Genomic DNA, 16,067 nt, shown 5'->3' with positions numbered 1-16,067 from the left:
AAACACAAAAATTAAAAGCAAATGAAGCCTGTTAAGTATGAACCGCAGACACACACCTGCACCCAGGCTCCCCAAGCTATCTCTGCCGACCTGCCCAACTTTACGTGACAGCTTGAATGCAGCCATCTCACATTGATATCCACACCAGCACCCTCCCATGGCACACTCCTGCTGTTACTGTGAGCTATCGCTGCTTATAAAAATGTGTTACTGATACATTACAAAGTAACGATCTTATCTGCGCAGTTATTTCCTAGGTTATGTTACGCTTCAGGAAATGCACTGAAGGCATCTACAGTGCAAAAAGCTTTGGTACTCAAGAGATGTACTGATTTAGCACTTAGCTAATACATGACAGCATGAGCCACACAACTCAGATCATCAAACATCCCTTCCACAAAACGCTGTTCTTCCTTCAAAACTCGCTTTCAATAAAATTACCTGCAGGTAGAAGCAAAAACCCCAACATTTCAGATTCTACTTGACTGACAAACATCTTCTAATGAATAACAGTCTGCACATAAAGGCTGGCAGAGCAGCTGGAGAGGGACTGTACGGAACTGCTTGAGTTTGCTCTTCCGTATCTCACAGTTCTTTTTCACAGCACACACTGCATTCCCATTCCTGTGACATTCAAGGCACAGCGATCTCAGCACTCCAGACCACAGCCTACTTTTCCTATTAAACAGACAATACATTGAAATGCAGGTTCCTCTGAATGTTTCCCCCAACCCACAAGTTTTCACTTAAAAATAAAAGCAAAATCTCTTAGTGTTATCAGTATCTTACACAGCTACAACCTGATGTTATGGATGAAACAATCAGTGAGATACTCTATGATGACACAAGGATGAGAAAGCACCCTTCCAAGAAGGAACTGTGATTCAAAGAATGACAAGAAACAGTGAAGTTCCACATACAAGTTGTGCTTGTTCCACTGATTGGGCTGGAAGTTCTCACGCTGGGCACTAGAGGTTCAACAGGGAGAGGAAGCAAAGCACTGAAGAAGATGCAAACGGGGCCGCTTTGTTTTCACAGCGGGTATTAAATAAAATCCATCTGTTTAATTCTCAAACAAGGATTTTCAACAATAACATTCCTTGAGTGTACAAACAAGAAAAATCCCGGGCAGCAAGGTTTAAGAAGATTAGCACACAGTTTCTAAAGGTGCATTGGGTCCTTCCAGCCTATGAAGCTTCCTCTGCAATTTCAAACTGAGTTGTCCCAAGTTCAACACCAGGCATGAAAGGAAGCACATCTCCTCACTGATAGCAGCGGGGTTTGCCAGCACCAGGACATCTGATGTGACCACAGCTGACCACAAGAATGCAAAGACACCAGTCACCCGTATCCTAAGTGCAAAGCAGTGCTGGGAACAGGAAGCACACACTCCACAAGACAGGACAGTCCATAGCACGCACACAAGTGGTATCTGGAAGGCCAATAAACACAGCTTACACGCAGGCATTTTGTGGAAAGCCATTACAATTTTGGCTTCAAATAACTGTTGCTGCTATAGAAATACCATAAAATACACCCCGAGTATCCAAAGCCGCCAATAGCAGCATTTCTACCTTTCCCAACACAGCAAACAACAGAACAAGGCGGATAGACAGGACAAGTTCTATAAAGGAGAATACTTTGCCAGACACATCTTGCATCAGTGAGAACTCATAATTGTTCTGAAGGATTAGAAGAATCCAGAGACCAAGCAGCCACACCCAGAGGAACTTTTACTCATGAAATGAAAGGCCAGCGCCACGTGGCTCGGAGCAGGATGACAAATCACCAAACTGCCTGCATTTTGGGAACCAGGGCAGAGAGTGAAAAAAAACAGATTTACAACGTGCCAAGAACTTCATAAATAACCACATTACACACCAAAAAGCCTGTTTACGTAAGAGACGCTGTCATCAGAAAGCCACGCAAATGAGCTGTTGCAAGCATGGCAGCCCAGTTCCTGCAGCCACCTGATGGTTCAGCTCCACAGTTATTCATAAATCTCAAATAAGTTCTTCCATAAATCGAAGTCTGAAACACGCGGCATCTAAAATCTTTCCTGTACAAAGGCCTGGATCTCAGGAAAACAGACACCAGAACCAGAACAGCTGATGGGAGCTCAAGGGTCAGTTTTGAGAAACCTGAAAAATCAACTGGAAAAAGATATTAATATCAGCAATATAAGAATGGGTTGTTTTCGATCCGCTGGTAAAAGGCAAACACCTCCAAGTGCTAATGGCTTTTATAGTGTTTGCTAAGTAATATTTTAACGGTTCTTGAGATAAGTGGCACAACGGTATCTGATGACATGATCTCATCTCTCCTGAGCTGGTGAATGCAGCTCATTAGCTCACAACTATCTGCAAACATCCGACCAACAGCCGCAAGTTCTTTTAACAGCCCGACAACAGCCACGTGTTTTCTTCGCATCCCGGCATCACCTCAAACAACGACCCAAAACCTCCCCCATCCTCCAGCTCCGCCCCGCACAAGGCTTTCCCCCCCCCCGCTGCCCCGGCACTCGGGAGCCTCCTCGGACCACAAGGCTGCACATCCCTCAGTCGCACTCAGCGCTGATCATTACAGACGACCCAAAACAGTGCTACACAAACGTGACACAACCGCTGCCCTGCAGCAAGAGCGTCCTCGGCCTCCCCCCAGGGCAGCACGCCGCCGTTCCGTGCCGCCAGCAGCCGCCCGCTGTTATTGTTGCTCCACGCACAAGGAGCTCGGCTCATCTCGCTTCCCGTCCTCAGGCCGCAGCTCGCTCCTCGGTTCCCCCCGCACGAACCGCCCACCGGAGACCACCCTCATGCTCCGCGGCTCCATCCCGCCCTCACTCACCCAGAAGGGCTCGGAGCCGTCCGCACCGCACAGGCTTTCGATCCCCATGTGGCGTCGAGCCGACCCGCCGCGGCAGCGCTGCGCTTCCCACTCCGCACCTCTATACCGTGCCCGGGCGGCGGCGGCCGACGGCGCCGGCGCAGGGCCCTGATTGGCTCCGCGGTCACGGGGATGCGGGCCCCGACGGCGCCGCGCGGCCACGCCTCGGTGTAGGCGGGGGCAGGCGGTGTGTATTGCCGGGCCGTGTGTGCCACGCGGGGCCGCTCCGGGGCTGGGGGGGGTCAGAGTAGGAACGGGCTCGGCTCCCGCTCGGCGATACCGGCACAGCTTCGGCTCCTGCCGCTCACCTGCGGGTCGCAACTGCCGCCCCGGCTCCCGCGGCACCGAACACGCGCTGCCCGCGGGGTCCAACCGCCCCGGGATCCGCGCTGCCCCTCGGGAGCCCCGGCACCGACCGGGGAAAAGCCGCAGCAAAACCTCGTCTCGTTTTCAAGCGTTTGACTTCCCAACGTGAACCAGTTCGACTGGTTTCAAAACCCTGAGCCACTTCTAATTGTTGCTAGCGGGAACTGAAACTGAACCAAAACAGCTTCACCAAAACGGCTCCACCCGCAGTTCGCACTAAAATACGCTACTAGTGAAGCCACCCGCCGCCCCGCGGTGCAAATCGATGGTCTCTCGCTCCGCATTTCAGTGCATCAGTTCAACCTGCAGAGCAGCCATCGAAGTTAGAGACAGAACGCCGCTTTACAATGTTCTTTTACACCCTAAGCTGCACCTTGTTAAAATATCCACAGCGCTGCCTTCATGTTGATTCCTCAGATTTATTTTTATTAAGGGTTTCTGCCCTGTTTTGTACACTACATTCATCTTAAAGCCCTGCTGGGTGCACGGGTGGGTTTTGGTGCCTTGATGCTCACTACAGCACCTGTGGAAATAGCTGACATATCTCCTGCTGCCCCGAGCCTGTCAGCGCTGCCTTTCCTCCAGTTTAATCTGCAGTGCTTATAAAGTTAATAGCTCTCACAATCAATAAAAGTCACCAGTTCCACTTGATAAGATGGAAGAATTTTTTTGTAGTACTTGATAAGAGAAGCCAGGAGAAATACTGCCAAATAGATAACACAATCTGTAAGATTTCTACTCATCCTCTGTGCACGACAACACAAGTTATTTCTCTTCCAGTTGGTTCCACCTCTATTAGAAACTCCAACAAAAATCAACAGCAAAGATTTGAACTGATTTGGGAAATGGTTCATCATCCACAGAGCCAACAGTCAGCTCCTCAGAGCACGGCGAGGCACCAAACCTGCCCCGGAGCCACCACAGCCCCACACAGCCCCGGCAGTGTTACAGGCGGGTCCTTCTAAACAGAATCTCGTTTTTGGTCTGTGGAACGTTCATTTTTGAGAGACCTCGAGCAAAACTCTCTATGGATGGACTCTCTTAGCACACTAATAAATACTCTTTGAAATTAGAGGGGAGAGCACTACAGCAATACCAGAGCGCCCTTCCTCAGCCTCCGCTCGCTGAGCAGTCAGCAGGCGCACACAGGACACCAATGTGAGAGTAATTCCGCACACACATGTGCTGCCTGCTATTACCCTGCTCGCTATTTACCCCTGCCTGCCCTTCCCAGCGGACATCCCGGCAGCACAAGGGACCACAAGCGCTAGGAGCGGCTCCCGTCACACCGGCCCGCCCTCAGCCCGCCCAGTCAGCGCCTCAGAGCCTGCGCGGTGCCCGCCCGCTGGGGGCCGTTGGCCGCATCCGGGTCAGGGCGGTGGTTGTTGTGAGATGGCGACGATCGCGGAGCTGAAAGCAGGTGGATGGAGCGCTGAGGGGCTGCGGGAGGGACGGCAGGGCAGACAAGGGTCGCTCCGAGCCTTAACGGGGCTGCAGGCTGCTGGCTGCTCGCCTTGGGGAGTGGCGGAGCCGTTTGTTGCTCATTGAAAAGCATTTGAAGCATCCCCCATGTTTCTTCAACGCCCACACCTGTAGGCAATACCGATCTGTATCTAACAGTGTTGTCACACAGCGATCCGTACACGGGTGTGGTTTTCTTAATTTCATCACGAGTATCCGGGAATGGTGTTTGTATTGCAGGGGGGTGAATGCTGCTCCAGCGCTTTTGGGTTTATATTAACTGAGTTTTTATGGTGACAGTTTTAAAGGACACGCTGGAAAAAAGAGGAGCCCTGGGGCAGATAAGAGCCAGGATCAGAGCTGAGGTGTTCAACGCGTTGGATGACCAAAGCGAACCGCGGCCACCGCTGTCTGATGAGAACCTGCTGATCAATGAGCTGATCCGGGAATACCTGGAGTTCAACAAGTACAAATACGCGGCGTCTGTGCTCACTGCAGGTACTGGGCTGTGCGTGGTGTCATCGCTGCTGTCATTACTATCCACCGCCTGGCTGGGTAACTGAAGCCATGCAATCAGGTGGGAACAGGCTGTGTGATCTTGGCTAACCCTGGAAACAAACAGGATACAAACAACCTTTGCTGTGTTATTTGCAGCGTAACACCAAATTATACCATTAGTTTTTAAGAAAATGTGTTCTCAGTTGCTTATCCTTGAGGTAAATAGAGTTTACATTGACGGATCAGATGATGGAAGAGCAAAACAGTTTGCCAGCAGCCTACAAAGCCAAAACACCTTGCATGACTTGAGAGCTACAGCATTTAACTGGTAGCTCTAATTTATATCTAAAGTTGTTAAGGTCTGTAATTGTCCTTAGATGTGGTAGGTAATGACATTTGCTGTATGATCTGTTTTCCAGAAGCTGGCCAGCCTGAAGTGCCCTTGGATAGACAGTTTCTGGTCAAGGAGCTGAACATCGTTGAAGATGCGAATGGGAAATCAGTGTAAGGATTGATTTGGGAACACACGATGTACCCTGCACGTGTGTCTCCACAGTGATTGTATAAATCACATAGAAATGTTCAGTCACCAGCTCAGTATGACTGGATCACACAGCTGCTCTAACCATGCTGTGTTCAAGCGCACAGTGTCAAGCATGGGGCTGTTTTCAAACATCCTCAAAAGTAGCATTAAGTTCTGTGAACGCTATAGAATATGCTCACTAGCTGTTGTAATTGTGTGGCTGAGCCTCATACCACCTCAGTCTTTTCAGTCAGAAGAAAACCTGTTCTTTACACATTATTGATTTGATACGCAAAGCTGTAAAAAGATTATTGCGCTGTGAGATAAGATATAAATTCACAGTGTTCTGATGCAACTGGGTTTGTTAGGGTACAGAAGCAGGTTTAGACATGTTTGGTGATGCCCTATATCTTGGGCCCACACAATCTGTCTCATGCTTAGTAATAAATGTATTTTGGGATACGTGGTGGTGCTCAAGCCAATAGCCCACTGATCACATGTTTAATTTGCATGACAACATGGCTCCGTACCTGTTCTTGGTATGCCCTGATTCTTTGCTTGCAAGTGATCTGGAGTTCAGCTGAGAACGTCCCTTAGTGCAAGCTATGGGGAGGGGGTGGTCTTGAGGGGTGGCTTGTGCCTGTGCTTATTTATATAATTGCATTTAGCATAATGAATTTTAAATAGCTACTCTGAAGATATCTGAATGTTCTTTAGAAGTGAACATTAGGATGTAAGAACTTCTGAGGAGAAGCTGTTCGGTTATTTTTTTCAAATGCTCAGTAGTTAATATATCTCATAGACGGCTTTTGTGATTTTTGCCTTGAGCAGACCCCTCTTATATGGAATTATATCGCATTTCTTACATCGTGGTAATGAAGAAAGTACCCAGAGTACTCATCCAAAGGTGTCGTTGCTGAGTTATCCAAGGCAGAACTTTGCCAAACCATCTACTGAGAGGAATCAGAAAGGTGGGTGTGAGTATAGGGTCATCTTCACAGGAGCTTTATTTGTGACTTCATTTTCTATGAGCTGGGTTTGCTGATAACTGTGTAAACACGTGAGTGCGCACAGGGTACTTCCTTCTCTGTGCAAGGAAACCTTTTCTATAGAGAAATTTCTGCAGTAGGACATTGTTTATACATCAGAATACCATTAAACCATGTAGGACATTGTTTATATGTCAGAATACCATTAAACCATGTGACCTGACCATCCCTCTTGCTCATATATTCATTTAAGAATAGCCCTACAAAATCTAACTTCTGATTTCTAAAACTACCTCTATGTTCCTTTACTTAAATAAGTGTCCAACTGACACAGCTTCTTAGGTCTGCTTCTCTTCTGTTGGTATGTTAATGTACTGCATACAAATCTGGTTGCCCAGCGGAAAGATGATGGATATTTTACTGGAATGGATATTTTATTTAGAAAGCAGGCAGTTTTGAAAAGCAGGGATAGCAAAATGTGTAGAATTTTTTTGCAGTGTAAAAGTTACTGTGAAGCTCTTGTTACCATGCGGTAGCTGTAGCTATCTGTTATACTAAAGGGAAGCAAAAAAAAACCCAAATTGTTTAGCTTTATTCTTTCAATTCTTTTGGACTGTGAAAAGCTGAAAACTCATCTAAATGTGGACCCAACAAATTGTTTTCCCATCATAGCACTGCCACCTGTTCCTATTGTATCCAGAAATTTGAATAAATCTGAGGTCTAAGACGTTATTACAGTTTCTAAGAAGTATAAGGAAGTACAGAGTAAGCACCTTTTCTTAGTATTTGATGAAGACGATGTCGTTGCTCTTCTGCCAGTAGAGGGGGCTGAAGACATAAAATGTGGTACCAAAGCTGCTATAACTTATCTTTTTTGTTAGAAGGTTCTTATCAGAAATTCATATCTTTTAAAAATGTCATTATTAAACAAGTGCTTGTTTTTGTTTTTTTAAATATGTGAATAATTGTCCCAGTTCTGAAACTGAGTCTGCACAGTCACCTTGCCCTGCTAATCCCAATGTAATATATCACATAGGGATTTATTTGCTTAGAGTTAGTTACAAGCCTCAGGATTCATTGTAAGACATGACAACATGTTACTCTTTGAACTAAACAAAAATATGAAAGCAGAGTTGGAAGTTGTTCCTTTCTGTATGAGTTTATGGAATATACCCATGGAGACCTACAGGCAGTGGTTTTAAAATACAACCTGGCTATTTTGATTAGGGTATGCACTATCAAATCAAGTCCATTCATATGTTCAACATTCAGTCTCATATTTAACTTCTATCTTGCTTTCACTATTAGAAATTGCCTTTCTTGCTTATGTTGTTGAGTGAATATTCAAATAAGCTGGTACAGGGAACGGGGATCTCAATAGAAGTTGCAGTCAGATGTTCCTGTTAACTGACTTTGTAGAGGTGGGTTGAAGCAATCTGAGATCCTATCTTTGGTAATGTGGTTGGCTGAAAGAACATGTTTGTAAAATTGTCTGAGTTTGCTATGATGGTGTTCCATATCAAAGCTCTTAATAACGGTTGCATCTTTGGCTTTCCAAGTGTGTGAAAACATTTATGTCTATGTTTCATTTTTAGATAGAATTCCAGAACCAGGAAGGATGGCTGGCACAAGCATTGAAGAGCCTCTTGTTCTACAGAGTATAAAGAGATGACATGATGGTGTCTTTTATATGTTCACTTATCCTGTAAAGCTCTTGGAGAGTAATTTATGTAATTCTTCGTTATGTAAATTTCTCCACTGTGTCCAGTGGGATCATTTCTGTTTGTTGGAGCTCCCCATGAGACAGGAAGACTGAGTCATTATTCCTGCCAGTGACAAACTGTTAGCAAACAGGCGTTCTTCCTCCAGAAGATAGAAGGAAAACTGTACATAAAATCAGATTAGTCAAGCCTGCGTCTAGAATTAGGTCCCAAAAATATTTCTTTTATATTTTAAAATAAAAGTTTACTAGATATTTATAATTTCTGCTCTTGTCTTTTTATGTCTTCGTGTGCCTTTTCTGGTGTCTGAATATTTTTTTGTCAGTTTTATTGTGTTGGGTATTTGAAATAATTTTGGAATGATTTTCCTTTAAGAACAAGCACCTGCTGCTCCTAGATAAGTATGGGAAAATCAATTTGAAAAGAAAATTGCAGTTGTTTTTAATTCTCTGGAAACAAGGACTATATTTATCTCTATGCCAGCAAACAAACGAGGGTAAGTCTTTTCCATCTGGAGTTGCTATAAATTGTACAGTGTAATGCTGAGGATATGGGACAGGGGAGGAACTTCTGTTTTTTTCCCAAATGACATGAAACTAAAGGCTATTTTTTTCTTTTTAACAAATTCATGCATGTTAATGTTTGCAGTGGTACTGAGAGTTGTTTTGTGTAACTGTTAAATAAATGTCACAGTAAATGTTTGGTGTTACCACCACCAGCACATTCAACTGCTTAGATGAAGAGCCATCTATATAAAACCTACCTGTCATGGGAAGCTGCCTTGTTACCGGGGTTCTTTCCTGCCATGACAGTGCAAATCACTGTTCTCTCTCTCCATTTCTCTGCCTAATAGTACAGCAGAGAAACAGTCCTTGAGTTATTTACAGATGACTTTCATTTTTGAATAAGCTGGAAGTGCCTCTGAAAATTTGCAGAAATGAACTTCTAAAGATCATGGATATGAGTGCTCAAAATACAGAAAGTCCTGAATTTTGAACTTTGGTTTTCCAGAGGCTAAGTGTTTGTCCAGAACCTATTTTTATTTTTCTCATAACCCAGTGGGTCGAACTATTATGTGTATTTAGAATCTGAATTGTCTTTTCAAGGGCAAGGAAAAGGCTCTGCTGGAAAACAGAAGCCACAACCTTCTATGCTATGCAAATCTTCCAGGGTAACCAAAGCCATCGTGTCTGCTTTCTATCTTCCCGTCATAGATCATACAGAAGCTGCTCAGGTGCCATGGAGCTGCCTGGAATTTTAGCTGCTGAAATTAAATACAATTTTTGTTCTTGTGAAAAAAGATAAGGGGAAGTTTGGTCCTTGGCCTTCCCCAGTAACACAGCTCAGCATACTTTTTGTCTCCACTGCCATGAAAGCAGAGGTAGCTACAAGGGTGTGCTACAGTAAGCTTTGAGGTAAAGGTATATATCAGAAATCAGAGTATAATTTTGTTTAAAACAGAAAACAGAAAATCATTTTCTTTGGGAACTGCAGCTTCTGTCCATTGTCAAGATGCTGCGCTGGAACAGGAGCCGGAGTTGGTGTGTCTGCTCTGTTGTGCAACATGCATTTCACCTAATTGTCTTTATATCCTCACATTACAGATCTGGAGTTTTGGAATAATCTTATTTTAAAGCACAATCATTATACTAGCAAATTAAAACCAAATTAAAGTGTATTTTCCATGGCATTTATTTGTATAATGAAGCTTTGAAACATGTCTATGAAAATATGCTGGCCTAATTATTAATGTCTATCAGTTGTCCTGAGAGGACCTGGAATATGAGGGCATCTTTCAAGGTGTGGACATGCAGTGAGTTCTATGAGTGCTGGGCTGCCTTCACTTGCTTAAGAAGAGGAGGTGCAAATTCTGTACAAAACGGATGCACTTGAAAAAAAACATTCCTAAGAAGTTTCAACTAATCTAGGGCAGTATTTAAATGAAAGTAATTCACAGTCCTTCAGTTGCAGCCTCAGATTTTAGATGAAATTTCCTTCTAGGTGAGCAAACCAATATTTTCTCAAACTTAAGAAGTTCTGTCTTGCTGAATTAGAGACTGAAACATCCTGCAGTAACTGCCCTTATTCTTCCTACCGATACCAGAAAATGAGAAAAAGATACAAGGATCTACAAGTGCCACATGTTTTGTGAGCAGAATGCATTTCTGAATTTTATCAGTTAGAACAATGTAAGTGAGACTGTTACGCACGAGGTTACATCAAAAGAGGCTGTTCTTCGTCTGAGTGTGGTATCAGAAGTGGAGGTGACAAGGAGCCGGCGTGGTTTGGTGTGGATATCAGATCTGGAAAGCACTTTGGAAGAATTTGACCCACGAGTTTCAAAAAGATTCTTTAAAACCCATTTTTTGCTCTCCCATAAATGCAGAGCAGCTCTGTGTGAGCTCCACGGGGCTGTTTCGGAGGGATTAGTTTCTGTCGTGCACGGTGGAACTTTTTTTGTACATTTTATCAACAAGCCCCAAGGATTCAGTTGCACTTTCCTTCCTGAGCACACTCTGTATCCAGCTGAATTTTTGTGTTAGATTGGCTTTCCGGAGGAGTAATTAGCAGTTGGTGATTACATTTAGGATGAAAAAAACAAAAAAATATTTGCTCACCCTTGAAAAGATGCCCTTTCAGCAGCAGCTGATGAAGAACTGACCTCTCAGCCTCACACACTTCACTTGACCTGAGTCCAGCATTTAGCACATTTACCCCTGAGCAGTTCCTGACTCTTTTGCTGTCAGACTCCTTGTGTCATTAACTGTTCTGGTTTGGATGCAGACTGCCTCTCCTGTTGCAAAAGCACTACTCTCTGGTTCCCACTGCACTCCAGCTTAGAGAAATACAGCTGATTTTGAAGTAAAATCATTACTCAACAATTTGCTTGCCTGACACGCGTTATTTAAGAACCTGACCTATCACCATGATGTTTTTCTCCTCTCTGGGATTCAGGTTACACATGGTGCGGCAGCTGAAAGCCCATTTATTTCCCTCTGAAGCCCTCTTTTTTTCCAAGTACAACATTTACTGTGGAGATTCAGGAGACAGGTTAAAGATGAGCTCTATTATTTCTAGAAAAGTAAAAAAATCGTTATCTTTTGAAAGCAGATAAAGAAAGCTTGTTTTGTTGTAACAATAACACTGTCCACTGGGACTCCGCAGCATCCCGCCTGATGCACCTTCAGTTTAAGAAGTACCACAGCACCAGGGAAGCTCCAACCAGGCTATTTTATTAGAGTGTATTCTACACAGACTTGTAAAAGAGGGTTGGAACCAGGCTTACACTTATCACTTCCTACCCCACACAGCTCAAAAGTGCAACTGTTTCAGGCACAGCAGGAATATTGTTTTAAACTTTCCAGCTCGGTTTAATGTCACATCATATATCACCCTCCACTGCTGCCTCTTTAAACACACTACTTGGGCACCAAGCCTGCATGTGCACATGCAGTGGTTTGCAAACCAGCAGGAATAATTTCCACTCCTTTTTAAGCTACTATTAAAATGCATCTGGTTTTGTGAAACAGCTGGGTAGGTTTACAAGAAGCTTCTTAGGATAACTGTGATGAATGCCAAAAAGATCGTGCTTTTCAGAGGATCCCCTTGCATTTCAGTATTTTCTCTTCATTACATTCCTGATTAAAAGCTATGCTTGCAACAGAGAAACTGCAGAATGAATAGGGTAAATTCACAGTGAGGAGCTTTCTGCTAACAAGGGTGAGCTTCCTTGACTGACATCAGGGTATCATTTCCCCCTGCTTCATTCCAACCCAGCCATGCACACACAAGTCTCATCTGGACAGGGCTCTGCTGGACTGCAGTGCAGTGCAGCCCCCACCTCCTGAGACAGACCCTTTGCTTTTATGCAAAGTCTGGAGCCATGTAACTGGATGAGCAGATGGAGTCTTCACCATCTTCTTATAATATAGCCAGAATTTCTGCAGCGTGATGGGGAAGAAGCTCTGATACTCTTCCACTCTCTCCCATTTGCCCAGATTTGCTCATCACTGTCCAGTGCTGGAAAGAGGGTCTGATGGTCCAGATGGTCCATCACACCTGCAGGCACTGGTGCTTACACTGTAGGTTTTCAGCCCAGCCTCCCCACATAGGTATTTTCTTAGGGTGCCAAGACCAATATAAGTCTCATCCATTTTCCCCAGCAGAGCATATTTTTTTAGACACGATTGTTGATGTCAAGAGAAATTATTTCAGCCAGGACCATGCTCTGATCCTTTGGGTATACACCATATTTAGTCTGTTGCTGAGAGGGGGATGTTTCGGTATTTTGTGTTTGGCATGTTGATGGGAATTCCTAGAGGATCCTAGCTTTCCCTTTTTGGGATGTCTCCATCCCCAGGTCTCTCTGCACAAGGCTGTTGGCTACTCATGGCAGGAGGAGGGGGGACAGCCAGGGACTGAAAGCTTCAGTGCTGTGAGGGAGGTTTGACGAGGAGCAGATCCCTCCCCAGCTCCAGGGCTGGTTTCACACTCCCTGTCCTCCTCTCCCCCCGCACTCAGTGCTGCTGCCCACTCTTTCCACCACATCCCCACGGCTGTTCCCCCTCAGCTATTTATCACTTCTCTTCTTCCATTTATGGACAGAGGGAGGTATTTCTTATATATGAAAATGTATTTACGGTGCTTTCTTGGAAACTTTGCTGCATGTTAGCTGGCAAGAGAAACTTTGGCAAATCTGCTGGGAAACTGGGAAACATCCCTTGTATACCCCAGCGGCAAGGGAGGCTGACACCAGCCCCTGGAGCCCAGTGTCATGCAAACACGTGGAGACCCCAGAGCCACCAACACCCTGCTGCCCCTTGCCACATCAGGAACACCCCACACACACTAAGCAGCCCCTCCACCCAGAACTTATCCCAGCTCCAAGAAAAGGCACTGAGGTGGGTGGAAGCTCCCTGTGCCCCACAGGACCAGATTCTGTCCTTTACCCTCTGCAGGGCAGAGAGGTGAGGATGCTGCCAAGGCAGGAAGGAGTTAAAAGGTCCATTTGTTTGGCCAAAGAGTTGCACCTCCAGGAACAAGCAAAAGCTCTGAACCTGAGGGCACCCCTTGAGGCCTTCCCAAAAGCAAGGGATTTCAGACCCAGTTTGCTCTGCTGAAGGGCAGCTGGGGGCAAGGGCAGTGGTCCAGGGCTGGGCCCTGTTGGCAATGAGCTCCTTTTCTGAGATGGGGTGTTTTAACCCAGGTACTGGGAGGATTTTCCAGCAGGACGTGGTTTGCAGGGCCCCTCCCCACTGACAAGATTCTCCTCCTCTATATAGGGAGGCAGTGAAGCCTGCAAGGACTCGGACTGTCCCGGCTGGTGGCTGTACAGGTTCCTGACTCTCCAGTTCCCTCCCTGCTGCCCTACTTGGACAACTGTGAGTATGGGGATAAGGGGAGGAGGGGGCAGAACACCCTGCTGGGTCGGGGCTGGGTGCCACCACGCTGGGATGGAGCGGGGTGGTGAGCTGAGCACTGTGCTACTTTACAACAGCTTGCAGTGAATGACCCTGCAGGTAGCACACAAAGCAGAAACAGGAAACCTACCTATGCTCAAATGGCTTCTCCTGAGTTGTGTGCTGCTAAATTGCATTCTGCTTAAAATATGATAGAGCAATGACCATTTGTAAGCATGCACAGACCAAGCTTGGTCCTTGGTTATTTACAACACTGCCACTGCCAAACTGAGCACTGACTGCACTGAGCCCACAGCAAGGTGCAACCTTGCACCTTGTCACGCTGCAGTGGGGCACTGGATATGGAAGACACCCACCAGATTTTGCAGTGCAATTCCTAAGCTGCTCAATGAACATGTAAGCAGATAGTATCATTCACCTGTCAGCTGGTCCTTTAAACAAAAAAAACACTTAAAGATTAGGAGAGGAAATCAAATCATTTTTACAGAAGAACCTTGCTATTGCATTTTTAATATTCTGGAAATCAACTGGAAGTGAAGCTTCTCTGATAGAATAATTTAATTAATTTCAAATGTAACTTTCCAAGCCTTTTTTTCTTTTTTCTTTTTATTTAAAGGGATAATAAAGAAACAAACTTTTAATTTCAATACATACTGCCAGTAAGTTAGGAAGACAGTAGATGGCAGTAGAGAAAGTGGCTTCAATGTCATCCGAGAAGTTATCTGGCTTTCACATAAATATATGTGTGCATATGCATATATATAAACACATATATATGTATTGATATGGGAGATGTGTGCATGTGTTTATAAGGAAGAAGCAATTTGAGATACTTTAAATATAAGGAAAATCAGAAGTTTTCCATTATTATCCAATATGTAGCTTTCAGTGAAACCCTTCCTAAAACACAACTGTGTGAAGGGAAGCCCACCTCTTTCCCTCAAGGTTTGGCCCTGGCAGGCAGCTTGCAGGAGGATGCAGCTCCTGGTCCAGCTTCCCAAGCCCCCAAAGCTCTCATTTCCCACTAACACAGAGGCCAAAATGATAAAACCTCAGAGGGCAAAGCAGTTGCCTAAGTAATCACTTTGTTACTGCATGGTGCTCCTCTGGCTGTATTCGCTTAGATGTAAACAATGATTTTTATTATCTCGTTTGCAATTGACATGCTAGTCCCTAAAAGGTATTTGTTTTGAATTTGTTATCATTACATTTTTGTGGAACAGCGAGTATTGAGGAGAACATCGCCTTATATGGTAGCGTGCATGGATGTATGCAGGGATCCAAACTCTTTATAACTCACTGAGAATTAATAGTTGCAAATCTGTTGTCTTTTCTTTTAGTATGTTAATTTTAGAAGAAGCAAAGAATGAGAGGTAGCTTTCCAACTTGTGCGCAGCCTGGTTCACATAGGGATTATTTAGGAACTCTGATACAGAATCTGATTTACTTCATAGAGTGATATCTGGGGCTATTGGAAATAGCTGGTATTTTCCCTATGAAAAGGAATCTATCCCCACATAATGCAATTCAAGTCTTTTTTCCCTTTTTTCCCCCTCCCCTCTCTCCAGTTTATAACACAAATAACCTTTTCTGTTCCCACTTTCTCTGAAGAAGCAGAAGAGCTGTCAAGTGTCCCATCAGAGTTACGGATTAACTTGCATTAAGGGAGGTGAGCACACCTGATAGGAAGCCAAGTCACTTTCAGACTATTTGATTAAAATGCATGGACAGCGCATTAAAACCAGTCCAGTGAAATTACTGAAAATGCTCCCTTAAAAACACAGACTTCTGCTGTTGAGTAACTTTAAAACTTGTACTGACGGTAACTCTGTATTCAGATAAAATTGTCTGTCATGAGAGTGAGCATCTGAGCGACGGCCCCAGTGACCAAGGAGATGCAGAAGGCCAGGAGGGATGCCTCGCAGTGCCTGTCATAAAGCTAAACTCTGGGGAGCCAGTCCAAAATGAACATCAATTGATCAGGATTCACCCTTGGATTATTATTATTTGTTCATTATTTCTCCCCTTAGCTATGCTCAGTTGGGTAATTCTGTCAAGTACTGGAAAAATGAAAGATAAGCAACCTGAAAAGACCTCCACAAAGTGACTGTACCTCTGGAGGCACACTTTGAGACAAGAAGCAGGTTATGGCTACATCCTTCCATCAGAAACCACTATGAGAGCTTATGTTTGGATAATTCTTCCC

General features: G+C 44.8%; 3 protein-coding genes across 5 annotated transcripts in view; 2 read left to right on the top strand and 1 right to left on the bottom strand.

Annotated features, from left to right (window-relative positions):
* ABCC1 (ATP binding cassette subfamily C member 1) overlaps positions 1-3,331 on the bottom strand; it is a 38,502-nt gene extending 35,171 nt beyond the window's left edge. Inside the window, exon 1 of one of the 2 annotated variants that reach the window (XM_015876658.2) lies at positions 2,845-3,331. In XM_015876658.2, the coding sequence (XP_015732144.1) occupies positions 2,845-2,892 (48 nt within the window). In that variant the 5' untranslated portion in view covers positions 2,893-3,331. The remainder of the gene's footprint in view (positions 1-2,844) is intronic. The other variant, XM_015876659.2, reaches the window with a different exon arrangement.
* Positions 3,332-4,532: 1,201 nt separating this feature from the next.
* Positions 4,533-8,702, top strand: CEP20 (centrosomal protein 20). Of its 2 annotated transcripts, XM_015876665.1 has the most exons (5): positions 4,533-4,669; positions 5,011-5,208; positions 5,628-5,712; positions 6,563-6,702; positions 8,316-8,702. In XM_015876665.1, the coding sequence occupies exons 1-5, from the start codon at positions 4,642-4,644 to the stop codon at positions 8,390-8,392; spliced, it is 528 nt and encodes a 175-aa protein (XP_015732151.1). In that variant the 5' UTR covers positions 4,533-4,641; the 3' UTR covers positions 8,393-8,702. The 2 variants fall into 2 exon arrangements, with proteins under 2 accessions (XP_015732151.1, XP_032303588.1); XM_032447697.1 differs by lacking the exons at positions 6,563-6,702; positions 8,316-8,702 and having other exon boundaries at positions 5,628-5,716.
* A 5,011-nt stretch (positions 8,703-13,713) lies between these two features.
* Positions 13,714-16,067, top strand: part of MYH11 (myosin heavy chain 11) — a 49,419-nt gene continuing 47,065 nt past the window's right edge. The window contains exon 1 of the mRNA XM_015876759.2: positions 13,714-13,822. The gene's annotated coding sequence lies outside the window, so the exon portion shown is untranslated. The remainder of the gene's footprint in view (positions 13,823-16,067) is intronic.

Source organism: Coturnix japonica, chromosome 14, assembly GCF_001577835.2.
Source record: "Coturnix japonica isolate 7356 chromosome 14, Coturnix japonica 2.1, whole genome shotgun sequence".
NCBI lineage: Eukaryota > Metazoa > Chordata > Aves > Galliformes > Phasianidae > Coturnix > Coturnix japonica.
Note: the sequence above shows the minus strand (reverse complement) of the source record. Positions and strands in the feature narration are given on the sequence as shown.

Coding starts and splice junctions, on each gene's coding strand:
- CEP20 (XM_015876665.1), top strand. CDS start 4,642: ATGGCGACGATCGCGGAGCTGAAAGCAG. Junction 5,713..6,562: donor GATGCGAATGGGAAATCAGT/GTAAGGATTGAT, acceptor TGCCTTGAGCAG/ACCCCTCTTATATGGAATTA. Junction 6,703..8,315: donor TACTGAGAGGAATCAGAAAG/GTGGGTGTGAGT, acceptor TTTCATTTTTAG/ATAGAATTCCAGAACCAGGA.